General features: G+C 35.3%; 2 protein-coding genes and 1 pseudogene across 3 annotated transcripts; 2 read left to right on the top strand and 1 right to left on the bottom strand.

The window, feature by feature from the left end:
* Positions 3,752–7,498, bottom strand: LOC104785118 (annotated as a pseudogene).
* On the top strand, positions 7,939–10,977 carry LOC104785117. The gene is made up of 4 exons (XM_010510260.2): positions 7,939–9,128; positions 9,938–10,082; positions 10,163–10,346; positions 10,438–10,977. Exons 1-4 carry the CDS (start codon positions 8,027–8,029, stop codon positions 10,852–10,854), a joined length of 1,848 nt encoding a protein of 615 aa, XP_010508562.1. The 5' UTR covers positions 7,939–8,026; the 3' UTR covers positions 10,855–10,977.
* On the top strand, positions 11,159–15,055 carry LOC104785115 (DEAD-box ATP-dependent RNA helicase 37). Of its 2 annotated transcripts, none has more exons than XM_010510258.2 (7): positions 11,159–11,321; positions 11,603–12,451; positions 12,536–12,619; positions 12,770–13,012; positions 13,654–13,821; positions 13,950–14,063; positions 14,307–15,055. In XM_010510258.2, the coding sequence occupies exons 2-7, from the start codon at positions 11,696–11,698 to the stop codon at positions 14,811–14,813; spliced, it is 1,872 nt and encodes a 623-aa protein (XP_010508560.1). In that variant the 5' UTR covers positions 11,159–11,321; positions 11,603–11,695; the 3' UTR covers positions 14,814–15,055. The 2 variants fall into 2 exon arrangements, with proteins under 2 accessions (XP_010508560.1, XP_010508561.1); XM_010510259.2 differs by having other exon boundaries at positions 11,320–11,398.

Raw genomic sequence — 15,370 nt, 5'->3', positions numbered from 1 at the left:
ATATTATACTTGTCGAATTATTATTTTACAGAGTTAAACATGTGTTTCTTTTGAAAGTTTATTCTTAGAAATAGATAAAAAAAATCAAAATAAGGAATCAAATCTATTTAAAAAATGGTAAAGTATATAGAAATCATCAAGAACAAATTAAAAAAATGAAAAAGTATATAGAAATCATCAAGAACAAATGGAAAAAAATATGACAATATATTGACTTGACCTTATGTCATAATCGGAAATGTTATTATTAAAAATAAGGAAATCAGAACAAATAAGATTTTTTAAAAAAAAATATTTGTTGTCAAAAAAAGGTTCACGTGTTTCACCAAAATTATACGCGTGTTTGGTATTGTTATCCTATAAAGGTTATCAGAAACAGTATTTTAAGAAACAACTAAAATGGAAACATAGCCAAACAAAGAATCATATTGGAAACGCTTCTTTGTGGGGGAAGAAAACACACTCGTGTATGTATATTTTAATGACGTTAGAACATAGAAATTACATGATACTATCAAAAATTTCAAATGTTAATGATCAAAGTGTTTTGATATGTACAAAATATATAAAGTTGCAATATCGATCAATAATTGTCTAATAGATCGTGGAGTGGACCGCACAAGCACAATCCATGCAATCTTGACTACCAAAAACCGCTGTCTACGACTATGTCATTGTCTATAGTGGTATTACGAGGCTCACATTTTTTTACGAAATTCTTATAAAATCTAAAAACGTCCATGACACCTTAATGTCTTGCACAGTTTATATATGATTGCCTTCGGTGCAAAACACGTCATGTTATACGTACTATTGAATTAATGTTTTATAGTCTTTGGGTTTGTTTTGTTTCTTCTCAAAGCTTCGAATGGCCAACAAAACGTGTGGATTTCAAATAGGATGCCATGTTGTCGTTCTCTTTTGATAAATACCCATATAGCTCTGATCACATTTTTCTGAACTATACTGTTCATTGTTGTTACGTTACGACTTGCGTAAATGGCTTTCATTATCACTTCTTTTTTTCACAAAAAATCATTTGTTGATGTTTTAGATATCTTTGTCACAGTACTACGTGTTTTTGATACATTACTGTGGATTTGCCCTTCTATGTCTCTTTGTAGGCCTTATTGCTTTTGATAAGATCAATTCTCTCTTGTTCTATGCAATTATTGATAGAAACAAATACCAATTATGTTCTTTAATTATTGATCAAAGAATAATTACAAAGAAGAGTCCGGAGACCTTCATACCCTTCGACTCAATCTCCTTAGCAGAATCGTTAGCTTTACATCTCTGTTAACTGCCTAACCTTCTGGTTCCAAGAGCTACAACTCTGTAACTGCATTTAGACTGTATTACGGCTCTATACCTTATGTGGAAGGCCTAATCTTATCCGATACTCGATGCAATAGACATGCGTACCACCAACCCTTCAGTGGGGTTCAAAAGGGAATAGTAAGTCAAGAGAAGGTTCATAGTCGAACTAGTTGATCCAATATCCAATGGTTTCCTTCATTTTCTATTTCAAAAAAGAATATGTTAAGTATATTCTATCTCTATTTTATCATTCAATTATAAACAATACTTTAACTTTCTAAATTTATAAATTTTACCCATTTATTTATAGTAAGCAAAATAGTTCAACAAATCTTAAATAATAAAGAAGAGTTTGTTCTAAAATGTTATTCAAAACTTGACACATGTAACCTAAATAATTATTATCTGTAAAAAAAGAACTTGAATCAAAGTAATACTCCATATTATAAGATGCTCAATTTTTCTTCTACTTTTTAATCATAATTTTCTATTTTATTTCTTCATTTTAATAGAAATAATTCACATAATATGATTATTAATTTATTTTGTAATTTCACTCTAATTATAATAAATTAAAATATATTTTAATATATATATAATTTATAAATATTCATAGAGAAATAGCTGAATACATTTTTCGTTTTAAGAGAGAACAAAATATATATTTAAAATTACAATTTGATTAGCTTGAAGTTCTAGTCATATATTTATATTTATATTTATAGTAATTTCTAATTTTTATATTCAAACCAAAAAATCAATTCTTTATTCACAATAAATTTATTTTTCTGAAATTTTCACATACATTATTAACTTACATATTCTATCAAATATGTTGTAACTCTCATATTTATAATCATATTCATATTTTAAGGCACTAAATTTTAATTAATTACAATTATTTGTTTGTGTTTATGTAATTTTTTCATCTTCATAGTATTTATAGTATTCTAATGAATGATTAGTGACAATTAAAAATAGAATAAATAACAAAAGATATTAATATTTAAATATTACATTTTTAATTCTTATATATTTTATGTAAGAGTTCAACATGTGTGTAGCCTATGTTATTGTGTTTATAAGAAGTTCAACATGTGTATTTGATATATATATATATATATATATATATATATATATGTAAGATATGATATATATATATATATATGTGTGATATTTTTGATGAAGTATTTAACTTTTATATCATCTAAATTGTTTTTAATTTTTTTGGATATTAGTACTACATATATATTATTCCTATATTATGAACATCAATATGTATAGTTTTGTTTTCAATTCTACCTATCATCTTTCAGATATATCTTGTATTTTCTATTTTGCTTTTATTCTTTATTCATTTTAGGATAAATAGTTCACGTGAAATTATTATGTAAGTATTTTCTAGTTTCTATTCATTTATTAATATTATTCTAATCATATATCATTTATCAGTATATAGTTAATTACCATATATATATAATATGTTTATTAATTTATTGAAACCAAATGATTGTGAATTATAAATATAGATAAGTTAGGTTTCTGTCTCACTTATACTGGTATAATTGAATAATTTTCCATATGATTTTTATATATGACTTTATCAATCATCTCGAAAAACCGTCTTTAGTTTTCGATTAATCATCTCGAATGATATTTACTTCATAATGAATCTAAATAATATAATAAATAATATGTAAGTTTTCTTGCATTTGTTGGACAATAGAAAAACTATTGAAGGAACTAAAAAAACTATAAAACCATAATTGAGAAAAAAAGAATTTATAATTTCTGTACAAATTTTGAAAAATACTTATATAAAATGATATTTATGTAATATAAACTATTAAATATTTAATTTATTCAATAAGTTACTAAACTCCTTTAAAAGTATATAATTATATATTTTTATATTAATTTCAAATCTATAATGTAAACATTACTATAAATAAAATCACATTGCATAACATCAATCACTAGATTATTAAGTTGTTATTCTATGCTAGAGTATGTCTTTTTAATCTTTAATGTTGGTATTAATTATGTACTTATAAGTTTTATATTGAGTATGTTATTGTTTTCCTATTTAATATACGTTATTATTGTATAATTTGATTGGAGAAAAGGAACATATAAAAATTTAAAATTAATTGGATAATTTGGTATAAAATAAATCTATTTATAATTTTAGTGACCATTTTGTAAATAAAAAATGCAACCTTCAAAATATGAAGATATTAATAGTGAACCTTCAAATATGAAGATATAGACTGACTATTCAATCCTTCATTTTGAAAATGAAAATAAAGCACCATTGGAGAATATTTCTTCATTTTCATCTTCAAAACGAAGGAAAAAGTAAAATTTGAAGCATCATTTGAGTTAGTCTTATATCAAGCTTTGTAAAACAAATAAACAGAACAACTTCAAAAAATCAGAGAAGTTCAACGACAAATTACGTGAAATAAAAATTAGAGGATCTCTCACATGAAAACACATTCTGATGCAGAAGGAAGAATAAGAAGAAGCTAATAACATCAACCAAACAACGTCCATAAAGGGTATTTTTTTTCTTTTCCATTTTTTTTCTTGGTTATAGAGGAAGATAAGAGAGCCTTCTTCGCCTATAATACACATTATATTCCGGTGGTGGGACTAAGTTGAATTTTAAAACAGAGCAGCCTGAGCACAACGCATAGAAACCAGAATCTTGATTGTTACCAACTCTGACTTTTCACTTGTGGGTGGCTGCAGCTGCTGACTGAGATGAGTCTGTGTCCAGTGATCACAGAAAGTAGTCTGGTGTCCTTCGGGTAACGTCTGGTTCTCCTCTCCTTGGTGCTGGTTCGAACTGCAATCACATTTTTATACACTTTAAGTTAGCTTTGGTCATTCTTCTACACTAATTTTATCACAGACAAGACATGTGGGTTTTGGGGAAAGACCTGAATGAAGGTGTGGTTCCTGCAGTCGTCGACCTCAAGAATCGAGGCCATGTTCCCACAACGGTAACAATAGTTTGGTGCACTGAATATAGTAACCACTTTTTGCTCCTGTTTGATAGGGAAGACAATAAAAGTGAGCAAAAAATCTTAAGCCTTGCAAAGCTATACAAAGAAGGGTTTATAATTGCATTCTTACGTGAGCCCAGTTGTATCCATCCATAACCAACTGATGAGCTCGGGCAATCAGCTTTAAGCTGTTTGTGTGATTGAATTGTTCGGATATATCCTAGGGAAACAAATGAAAAAAAGATAAAAGTCAATTAGACACTTGCTAAAAAAAAGAGAGAGAGTCAGGACTGTTTCTGAGCCATAAGACTTGTAATTACCTGACCAAACGTATATCCAGCACCACGGGGAGAGATGCCCCAACCACATCGGTCATCGGGGTCAGACCATAATAAGTCACACATCGGCCCTTCATGGGGCACTTCTTGAACTCGATCAAAATTCCTTATGTTGTCAAGGGTCTCGATAGATGGAGATAATCCACCATGAAGACAAAATATTTCTGACTCAACCTGTAATGGAATAACATAATGATTTGATGTAACCCATAAAGTTGCGTAGAAAACACCATCTGTTTAGTCAGATAACTCATACATGTAATCTTCCATATATAAAAGATCTTCCATTCTGTTTTTCAGAATACTAACGTCTTGCAATTGCTGTGACACTAGCAAAAGAAATACGACAGCACAGTACAAAACCAATACTTTAGTTCAAATAATACACATCAGGACAAGGCAATGAACAGTTCATCTATATTACATGACCAGGGGACTAAGATAGACTTATGTGAACCCCACCAACAAAAAAGTGGAAGAAAGGTCTGAGATATGATAGGTACTAACCAAGGCTGTCAGCGGGAAATAGTCGAAGAGGTCTGTAAAGATTTTCCAAACATTTGCATTGCCATACCTGCAAGATAAAACAAGGTTCGTCAAAAAGATTACAATACCTATATCAGCAAACTTTAATGAGTAAGATAATACAATATATAACCAGTAGTATTATATGAAAGCAATCGGAAGCCTGGAAGATTAACCGTAATAGGACAGACTAACACACACACACACACACACACACATAGCAACAGCAAAAATAAACACAAGAGTAATGCTAATGATAAAAATGAATTACTCGCATGCAATTAACAGCATCTACAAATTAAGGATTTTTCCAGAAGACTCACTTTCGCAGACATTCATCATAAAATCCATAAACCTGAGTAATCTGCCAGACGGAAGACAAGGAGAAAAGCCTGTGTCAATTATAAGAGTAGGATGATAGAAAGGTATAAACAACCAAACAAAAAGTATTTTGTAGACAAAACCAAAAATTTATAAGAAACAACGTATATTAACCAAGATCTAAACGATGGATAATGAATGGAGACACAATGTAGTACTGTATCTAACATCAGAAGGTGAGTTTACAAGTGGAAACACCGAAACATAAAAATAGTGATTACTTTACCTGACGGCTTTCATGATTCCTCTAAGAATAGTGATTCGCTGAGGATATCGCATCTTTAAGGCGACTAACAGCTTGAAACAGAATAAAAACGAGAAATTGTATTAACATACTTCATATTCAGACCCAAAATATTCACACTGTAAAAAAAAACCATCCATCCTGCAACCAGTATATATATTTACCAATATAAAAGGCACGGACTGACTTGCCAGATAATTAGCCTACTCATTAACGAGAAAAGAAAAGGAAGTCTGAATATTTAATTCTCGTACCGTAACAGTTTCAACAGAATAATAACCACGGTCCACATAATCTCCCATAAACAGATAATTGGTATCAGGGCACTGCAAAAAGAGTGAAAGGAATATACATGGTCAAACAAAAATCAGTAACAGAACCAAAATGCACGAACAGGGTAATTCGTAGACCAACTTCTATAATGAATCTCAGTAAATTTTACAAATGTTACCATTCCTCCTATACGGAAAAGCTCAGCAAGATCATGGAACTGTCCATGAATATCACCGCAGATTGTCACAGGGCTTTTCACAGGCTGCAAACAGGAACAGAAAGAGTTATTAAATTCATGGCTAGTAGCACAATCTACCACACTGAAAATATAATCACCAGAATTACTCAACCAAAGAAATATGCAAGACCAAGAACTAACCTGAACGTTGCTTTCATCCATTAAGATCTCCTTGGCTTTCTCACATAATGCTCTAACCTAAAGAAAAATAACACAATACTTCATATGACGTTCACCACTTTAACTTAGTATGGAGATACGGGATTACCAGTAATTAATCCCTATTAAAAAAAACATGACTTGGAAATACACTAACAGAAATCAACTTGACACACGCAGCAAACAGGAAAATCAGTAACAGAAAAAAAGCCCAACAAGTATTGATCCTTGATATCAGCTACTAGTATTGGTCCATTACTGAGTTGCAATATCTCTCACACCAGCAAAAACTGTTTTCATAAAACATTTCTGCCATTTCCCACTAATCTAAAAGCTAGTTATGAAAAAAAAAGACAAAATTTTTTATCATCTACATCAAATCACATTACCAGGCACATAAAAACACGAGCTTAGATGTGGTTAATCACTCTACGTTAAGAAGCAAGCAAAGCCAAATTCTCCAACACATAAAACTGCGGTGAAAACGAACATCCGTGAGAATATACACAAACGCCAAGATCTAACATTTTTTCCGAAAGATGTTCATTTCAAAATGATAATCGAAACTCATCCAAATCAAATCTGCTAATCCCAATACCCGAAGAAACCTCAAACACAGAGGAATAATAATAATAATAAAAAAACCTTTCGACTCCGAAACATAAAAAATAAAAATCAGATCCAATCATCGATACAACCCAAGTCCAAAGAAGAGAAAACGTCAAAGGAGAAAGTTGCAGGAACCTGTTGCTCGGAGAGAGGCTTGCACTGCATGAGCTGCGAGATCTGCTCATCGAGATCAATGGTTGCATCCACAGGAATAGAATTCGCGCCCATTCTCGTTAACTTCGTTCTCTCGTTTCGTCCGATCCGGAAACAGGTCTAGGTTTCCAAATTAGGGGAAGCCCTAACCCTAAATTGAATGGTATCTGCGTCTTCTTCGCTTTTTTCCCCCACTTTCTCTCTCTCTCTCTCTCTCTCTCTCTCTCTCTCTCTCTCTCTCTCTCTCTCTCTCTCTCTCTCTCTCTCTCTCTCTCTCTCTCTCTCTCTCTCTCTCTCTCTCTCTCTCTCTCTCTCTCTCTCTCTCTCTCTCTCTCTCTCTCTCTCTCTCTCTCTCTCTCTCTCTCTCTCTCTCTCTCTCTCTCTCTCTCTCTCTCTCTCTCTCTCTCTCTCTCTCTCTCTCTCTCTCTCTCTCTCTCTCTCTCTCTCTCTCTCTCATGGCTTCTCTGTCTCTTCGCTTTGTGTGCAGTGAAAGAAGATCGAATTTGAGATGGCGCGTGAGGGTGAGAAGCGAGTGGTTTGTAGCTTTCGAGTTCTTTTATATCGTACTATTACCGTAATACCCTTTTTATTTGATTAATTCAATAACCGTCACCGGTTTGAGATTGAAATTCTCCGGTTTATCTAAACCGGTTTCTCGCTTATTTAATCATTCGTGAGACAAGGGTTTTGCTTTCTTTTGCCAACGCTTCATTGAGCTTCTCTCTCTCTCTCTTTCACACTCGCTCTGCTCTCTCTCTCTCTTCCGCTCTCCGTGATGACGACGATTAATTCCGGTGAATGTATTGGGTCGGAGCAAACTTCGATTACTCGGGTTGAATCTGCAGAAGACTCGCTAAAGATCGATTCTTTACCGCTAGTAAAGAACGAAGACTCTGTTGAAGAGATGATAAGCCCAAAGAAGCAAGTAAAGTCTTCGCCTTTTACTTCTCTTTCCGAGAAAGATGGAGAAATCATCCATTCGGATTCTATTGAAGTTTCTTTCTCCGAAACGAGTCTTGAAGTTACCGAGGCGATGGATGTGGAGTATCCTGGAGTCGATGAAACTGGTTCAACGTTTCTTGAAGAGAATAAGGTTGGTGAGGAACTGAAACAGAGTAAGGAAGTATCTGAGATTTCTATAAAAGGCGATCAATTTGGAGATGATGTGCGCAAGATAGAAGATGTTGTTGAGACTGATGGGTGCGTTGTTTCTATCTCTGATGCGAAAGGAAGTTTGAACTTTGAGAAGAAGAAGAAGGGACAAGATTCTGATGTTCAGATGCTTTTGGAGGCTGAGAAGAGAAGATTGTTGGCTGAAATCGAAGGTGGGACAATTTTTAACAAGAAGGTTGATGTGGACACGCTCGCTAAGGCTTCTGAGGTTCATAAGATGGAGAAGAATGGGAAGGGATCTAAAGAAAAGCATGAGAAGGTGGAAAGAGTGAGGGTTAAGGATAATGCTTTTGTTGGGAGATCTGTGAATATCGATTTGGTTGATGATACTGCGTTGTTTGATGTTGTTCCTTTCTACAAGAAAGGTAAAGATCATCCTAAAAGACCAGGAACTGATAAGGATGCACCAAGAAAGCATAAGAAGGTTGCAGGGGAGAAACCAATTGAAAAGGGAAATGCTTCAAGTAAAGTTTCTGACTTTCGTAACTGGGGAGATTTGAATGGGAAGCAGTCGCGCATTATGTACTCTAGGAAGCAAATGGAGTCGATGAGGTATGCCCACATTGCGGATCAGAAGAAACTGTGGAGTGACATGTATGCTAAGCTCCTACCTGAGCTGGCTACTGAGTACGAAGGTTTAGTTTATTTGAAGAATTACAAGAGTTCAAAGTCTAATCCGAGAGAGAGTGGCATCAGTATCCTCGGTAACTTTCTACTTACTAGTCTATTTTTATCTGATCTGCTGCATTTTGTGTTGTTGACTGTGTTGTTAGTTGAACATGTTGACAACAGCTTTAGGTCTAATTACAGTATGTCACTCGAACTATAGATTACCTTAAGCTATACCTGATTGCCCAAATGGTTTTTTCTTTGCTACTGTTTTCTTACTCAAATGGTCATCAAAGACAAATCCAGTCGGGTCTATGGTTCTTCCCTATATAAGCCGCTGAAATGTGTTTTAAATGCCCTCTAGCCTTTCTGACGATTTGGATGTCTGTTATTTCTGGTCTAGAGCTCTTACCTTATTCCAGATCAGTTCTTCTTGTATCCATTCTCTCCCACTTCCAGTAAAATGTCGTTTTGATAGGGGCCTTTTGTTTTCTTTTCCACAGGTCCCGTATCGGCTGTACCAAGACGAAACCGTGTGAATATCTTTGTGCATTGAGCTGCAGAAATCTGTCAAAAGTCCTTTGTTTCATAACTCTGTCAAAGTCCTTTGTTCACCAATGTCCCCTTTTCTAAGACACAAAACATTCTTTCTGTATATAGATTCTTTAGTTCAGATTGTAAAAGGGGTGTAAAGAGGTTCTTAGGTTCAAAGTGTGTATGGCCATGAGTTTTTAGGCTAAAATTGTACATGTTCATACAACTTTAATACAATCAAAACCTTCCAAAGCTAAATCTTTTTTCAATGGCCCTAGTTCTTTTATGTTTCTATGCAGTATCGTATTTGTTACTACCCAATCAAACTGAGAAAGCAATTTTGACCTTTTTTCTTCATGAGAAAATTTAGGCACCGAAGAAGATTCTGTTGAGAAAGAGACTGAAGATAATGACGATTACAATAGCATTTTGAGGCCTGCGTTTGCGGTGGATGGAGAACCTGATTTTGAGTCTGGACCACCAGAAGATGGGCTTGAATATTTAAGACGAGTCAGGTATATTTGTCACTCTGTTTCAATCTTTCGGTGTATCTGCATTTTGGCATACATATGGATAAGTTGTTTCCGCAATGTAGGTGGGAGGCTAAGCGAATTCCAAACGTAAAAGTAGCCGATCTGATCGATGGAAGCAAGTACATACAGAAAGAGCAGAGTGTTTACATGCCACAAATTCCTGAAATCAGCAAATGCCCAGAGCACCTTTTGCCAGTGAAGGAATGGGAGGACTTGTTGCTTTCCGACTTCTCACACCTTCGCTTGGTAACGTTTTCTTCTAACTTGTATACTATCAGGGTTTCTCTGAGTGGACCATAAGATATGAACGTTAAGCGCTATGAGTTTTTTTTAACAGGCTTTATTGCAAACTGACAACATATGCGAGGATGAAGTAATGTCGCCGAGTGAGTCTTTAGATGAGGTGCTTATGGAGATATTCAAAAAGCGTCTCCACACAGACACTGATGAGTCACTTGGTGAGGTGGTTTCAGAGATAGAGGGAATGGACTCAGTGACACGGGTATCAAAGCTGAGAAAGCAGATATGTTTGGTTGAGAAAGAGAGCGGATTGAAGAGTAGTGACTGCAAATGGGTATTAGCATTATGTGCATCAGTGGACACTCCTTTGGATGCTGATACTTGTGCTTGTCTCAGAGCTCTTGTGAGAAAGTGTGCGAGTCTTCGTGCATTGGAGGTTGTAGACGAACAAGTCATCACCATGGCAAATATGCTCATCACCATCGCAGGCAAATATTTTGGCCAAATGGAATAAGAGAAGAAGTGTGAGTTTACAAGTAATGCTTTCTTACTTTTGAAATATGTCAGTGTTTTAAGAAAATTAGAAAACTTATCTGAAGTCCAACAGTTAAATTTAATTTTCGGTTTTTTTTTTTAATTTAAAAAAAATGCCGAGAGAGTCCAAAAAAAAAAGTCGCCGACATACAATCTAGAAGAAAACAACCAAACCGACACGCAAGTTGGAAACTGAATCCTATATAAGATTGATAAAAACGGGACGCAATCTTTGAGCTTAAATATTTTTTTTTTGTTTGTTTGATAAGAAGAAGAGGACGAAAGAAGAACCAAAGTCAAAAAAAAAAAAAAAAAAAAATCTATTTTTCTCTGTGAATTTTGATTCTATCGCTCTGTACGCAAATAGGCATCGTTCGTTCGTTCGTTCATTACGTATCTCTCTCTCTAATTTATCTCTGTCCGATCCCAAAAACTAAAAAAAAAAAGGTAAATTTATCCAAAGAGGATTCTAGGGTTTATCGTTGATTTCGTCGAATCTTCTTCAATCTATTGAATTCGAGCCTGTAAGCTAGGGTTGCTTCTCTGCTGCTCTTTGCGTGATTCTCTTGGCATTTGTGTTTGTTATATTCGTTTGAATATATGCTCATGACTAGACTTTTCAAATTCGTCTTTGTGTTGTTGTTCTTTATTCTGTGGATTCGCTCGCTTATTTAAAGCTGTTCATAGCTGCTTCTGATTACTTGTGAATTATTGTTTTTTTTTTCCAGGAGTTCGTTGTTTTATTGAAGATTTTTGATTAAGAGTAAAACAAAAAGGTTTCGTTTTGCTGGGGATTTGCAAGTTATTTAGTGTTTTTGATTATGAGTGCATCATGGGCTGATGTGGCTGACTCAGAGAATGCTAATTCTGGGTCATCTAATCAGAATTCTCATCCTTCTCGACCTGCTTATGTTCCTCCACATCTAAGGAACAGGCAACCTACTTCTGACCCTGTTGCTGCTCCATTGCCGGCTAATGATCGTGTAGGTTTTGGTGGTCCACCTTCTGGGTCTCGATGGGCTCCTCCTAGTGCTAGTGCTGGTTCTGGTGGTGTTGGTGGTGGTTATAGGGCTGATGCTGGTCGTTCTGGCTATGGCTATGGTGGAAGAGGAGGTGGTGGTTGGAACAACAGAAGCGGAGGCTGGGATCGTAGGGAACGTGAAGTCAACCCTTTTGAGAATGATGATTCCGAACCAGAACCAGCTTTTACTGAGCAGGATAATACCGTTATTAATTTTGATGCCTATGAAGATATTCCGATTGAGACTAGTGGGGATAATGTGCCTCCTCCTGTTAACACATTCGCTGAGATTGATCTTGGGGAGGCCTTGAATCTTAACATCCGTAGATGCAAATATGTTAAGCCAACACCTGTACAGCGTCATGCTATCCCTATATTGCTTGAAGGGAGAGATTTGATGGCTTGTGCTCAGACTGGCTCTGGGAAGACTGCTGCTTTTTGCTTTCCAATTATTAGTGGAATTATGAAGGATCAGCATGTACAGAGACCCCGTGGTTCACGCACAGTTTACCCTCTTGCAGTCATTCTCTCACCAACCAGGGAGTTGGCTAGTCAGGTTTGTGTTCTCTTCCTAATGTCAAGATTCCATTCGCTCCGTATAAGTTAGTTTCTATTCTCTTATATTGTGATATTTTGGCAGATACATGATGAGGCTAAAAAGTTCTCCTACCAAACTGGTGTGAAGGTTGTTGTTGCATATGGAGGAACACCTATTAACCAGCAGGTATATAATGTGCAGATAGTTTTAGATATAGTTTGTTTTTGTTTCAGCTTTTGACTTCTGAGTTTTGCTTCATGCGTCTTTCACTCTATGTGTTACTTATTCTGTTTTCAAACTTCAGCATGTTAATCTCGTGTCTTGTTGTTTGTGCAGCTCAGGGAACTTGAGAGGGGAGTTGATATTCTTGTGGCAACTCCTGGTCGACTAAATGATTTACTCGAGAGAGCTAGAGTCTCTATGCAGATGATTAGATTTTTAGCTCTGGATGAGGCCGATAGGATGCTGGACATGGGTTTTGAACCGCAAATTAGAAAGATTGTTGAACAAATGGATATGCCTCCCCGTGGAATTAGACAGACATTGTTGTTTAGTGCTACTTTTCCAAGAGAAATTCAGGTTAGTTTACTTGTTTCTGTAATCACTTTTTCTTGTTCACCTTCTAGTTGGTTGAAATATAACAATTTGCGTACTTTATCACTCTCTCTCTTATTAACCATTCTTTGACATGTGTGTAATTCTTGTTCTATATTTTTCCTTTCATATTACTGCTTGTTACATTTTTCTATATTGGGCTTCAGTCTTTTAGTCCCTTCTGTGTCCAGTTAAATTCCTGTGGTTCTCTAAAACAAAGGGGAAAGAGAAATTTTCTAATATAAACTGAAACTGTATGCAATGACGACGATAGACATGGTTGTTCTGCAGAATTTCTGAGAGTCTTTCTGGTTTTAAGCTAATTACATGAATTCTAGTCCTGTAGTGATGCTAGCTAGCCTATACATATGTTTCATGAAATGATGACCATTTCCATTTGACTGAACATGTTGCTGAATGCTGATAGTTCTATATATCAGAGAATTACAATACCACTTGCATTAATGGATGATGGTGAAACTTTGATGGCAAGCTTTAGATTGATCAAGTTTCATGCTTCTGTTTCCTGTGTGATTAAAGCTGCATAATATTTGTTACAAGAATGTTGCTACGTTTGCTTAATCATATCAAGTTTTAATAGATTAGCATATTTGTTTCTTGTGCAGAGACTTGCAGCTGATTTCTTAGCAAATTATATTTTTTTGGCTGTGGGTAGAGTGGGTTCAAGTACTGATTTAATTGTCCAAAGGGTTGAGTTTGTCCTTGACTCTGACAAGAGAAGTCATCTCATGGACCTGCTTCATGCTCAGAGAGAGAATGGCATCCAAGGCAAGGTAAAACTGATACTCCTCTTTCCTTTGGAAAGGAATCGTCTTTTGTTTAATTCATGATATTTTACATATTTCAACAAGCTCTGTCATACTTCTAGTTCTTGATGATTGTGTTCTTTCCATAATTACAGCAAGCTCTGACCTTAGTTTTTGTGGAGACGAAGAGGGGAGCTGACTCTTTGGAAAATTGGCTTTGCATCAACGGGTTTCCAGCAACCTCCATTCACGGGGACCGAACACAGCAGGTTTGTTTTTCAATTTAAAGCTGAAAATCTTGTGTTTTAATGTGGACATCATAATCCAGTCGTACCAATTCAGTATTGAGACCAAAAAGAAGATCTCGTGTAGGAATATAGTTCATTGCAACTAAACCTATAACAAAAGTCAAAATCTGAAGGAATCTGTTGAAATTAACTTTTTGGTCATCATTATCAATTAGGAACTAGTGTATCTGACTAAGTTATTGTGTTGCTATGTATGCATTGAAGGAAAGAGAAGTGGCACTGAAGGCCTTCAAGAGTGGGAGAACACCAATTTTGGTTGCAACAGATGTAGCAGCACGTGGGCTTGACATTCCTCACGTGGCTCATGTGGTCAACTTTGATCTACCAAATGACATTGATGACTATGTCCACCGCATTGGACGAACAGGACGTGCTGGCAAATCAGGATTGGCAACTGCCTTCTTCAACGATGGCAACACCTCACTGGCCAGACCGCTTTCTGAGCTGATGCAAGAAGCTAACCAGGAAGTCCCTGCGTGGCTCACTCGGTATGCATCACGCTCCTCTTTTGGTGGTGGCAAGAATCGGCGGTCTGGTGGTCGGTTTGGTGGTCGTGACTTTAGAAGGGAAGGGTCTTACAGTAGAGGAGGCGGTGGTAATGATTACTATGGTGGTGGAGGAGGCTACGGCGGAGGAGGAGGCTACGGTGGGGGATATGGCGGTGCTCCAAGTGGTGGATATGGCGGAGAAACTCCAAGTGCTTGGGACTAAGCTGCCAATGTTTTTTTTTTTGTTCTGGTCATAACTTTTGACTATTTTGTTTTTCTTCTACATTCACAAAGAGAGAGAGTATGTATTGCCCCTTACACCTATGAGATATTTACTCAAGAGATGGATATATAACAATTTGTTGCTGTTTTAGGTGTTTGGATATTTTACAGGCTATTATTAGGGGTTGTCGTAAAAAGAACAGTCATCAGTTTCACAGTTATAGTGTTTCCAAATTTGTATCATGTTCTTGGTTTCTTATTATCATATGGGTTTGTAGAAGAGTTTCTTCCGTTAAGTTAGTTATGTAGCATTCCAAAGATAAATCTCTATTTAGGCTAATTGATTTCAAGGCAAGGAGCTTTATGATGTAAATTTCAAGAACTAAAATAAGTGATAATTTGTAAGAACTATTATTAGATAATTAGTGGTTTATTATTATCAAGGTCTTATGTGATGTGATGTGATGGTATAATTTTTAGAACAATGAATTTGTTAATTAAATATTACTATGACTTAAGAGAGTAAAATCGACAAAATGTTATATTCTAATCTAATTC

The sequence above is a fragment of the Camelina sativa genome, chromosome 5 (assembly GCF_000633955.1).
Source record: "Camelina sativa cultivar DH55 chromosome 5, Cs, whole genome shotgun sequence".
NCBI lineage: Eukaryota > Viridiplantae > Streptophyta > Magnoliopsida > Brassicales > Brassicaceae > Camelina > Camelina sativa.
The sequence above is the reverse complement of the archived record's forward strand: the minus strand, read 5'-3'. Positions and strand labels throughout refer to the sequence as shown.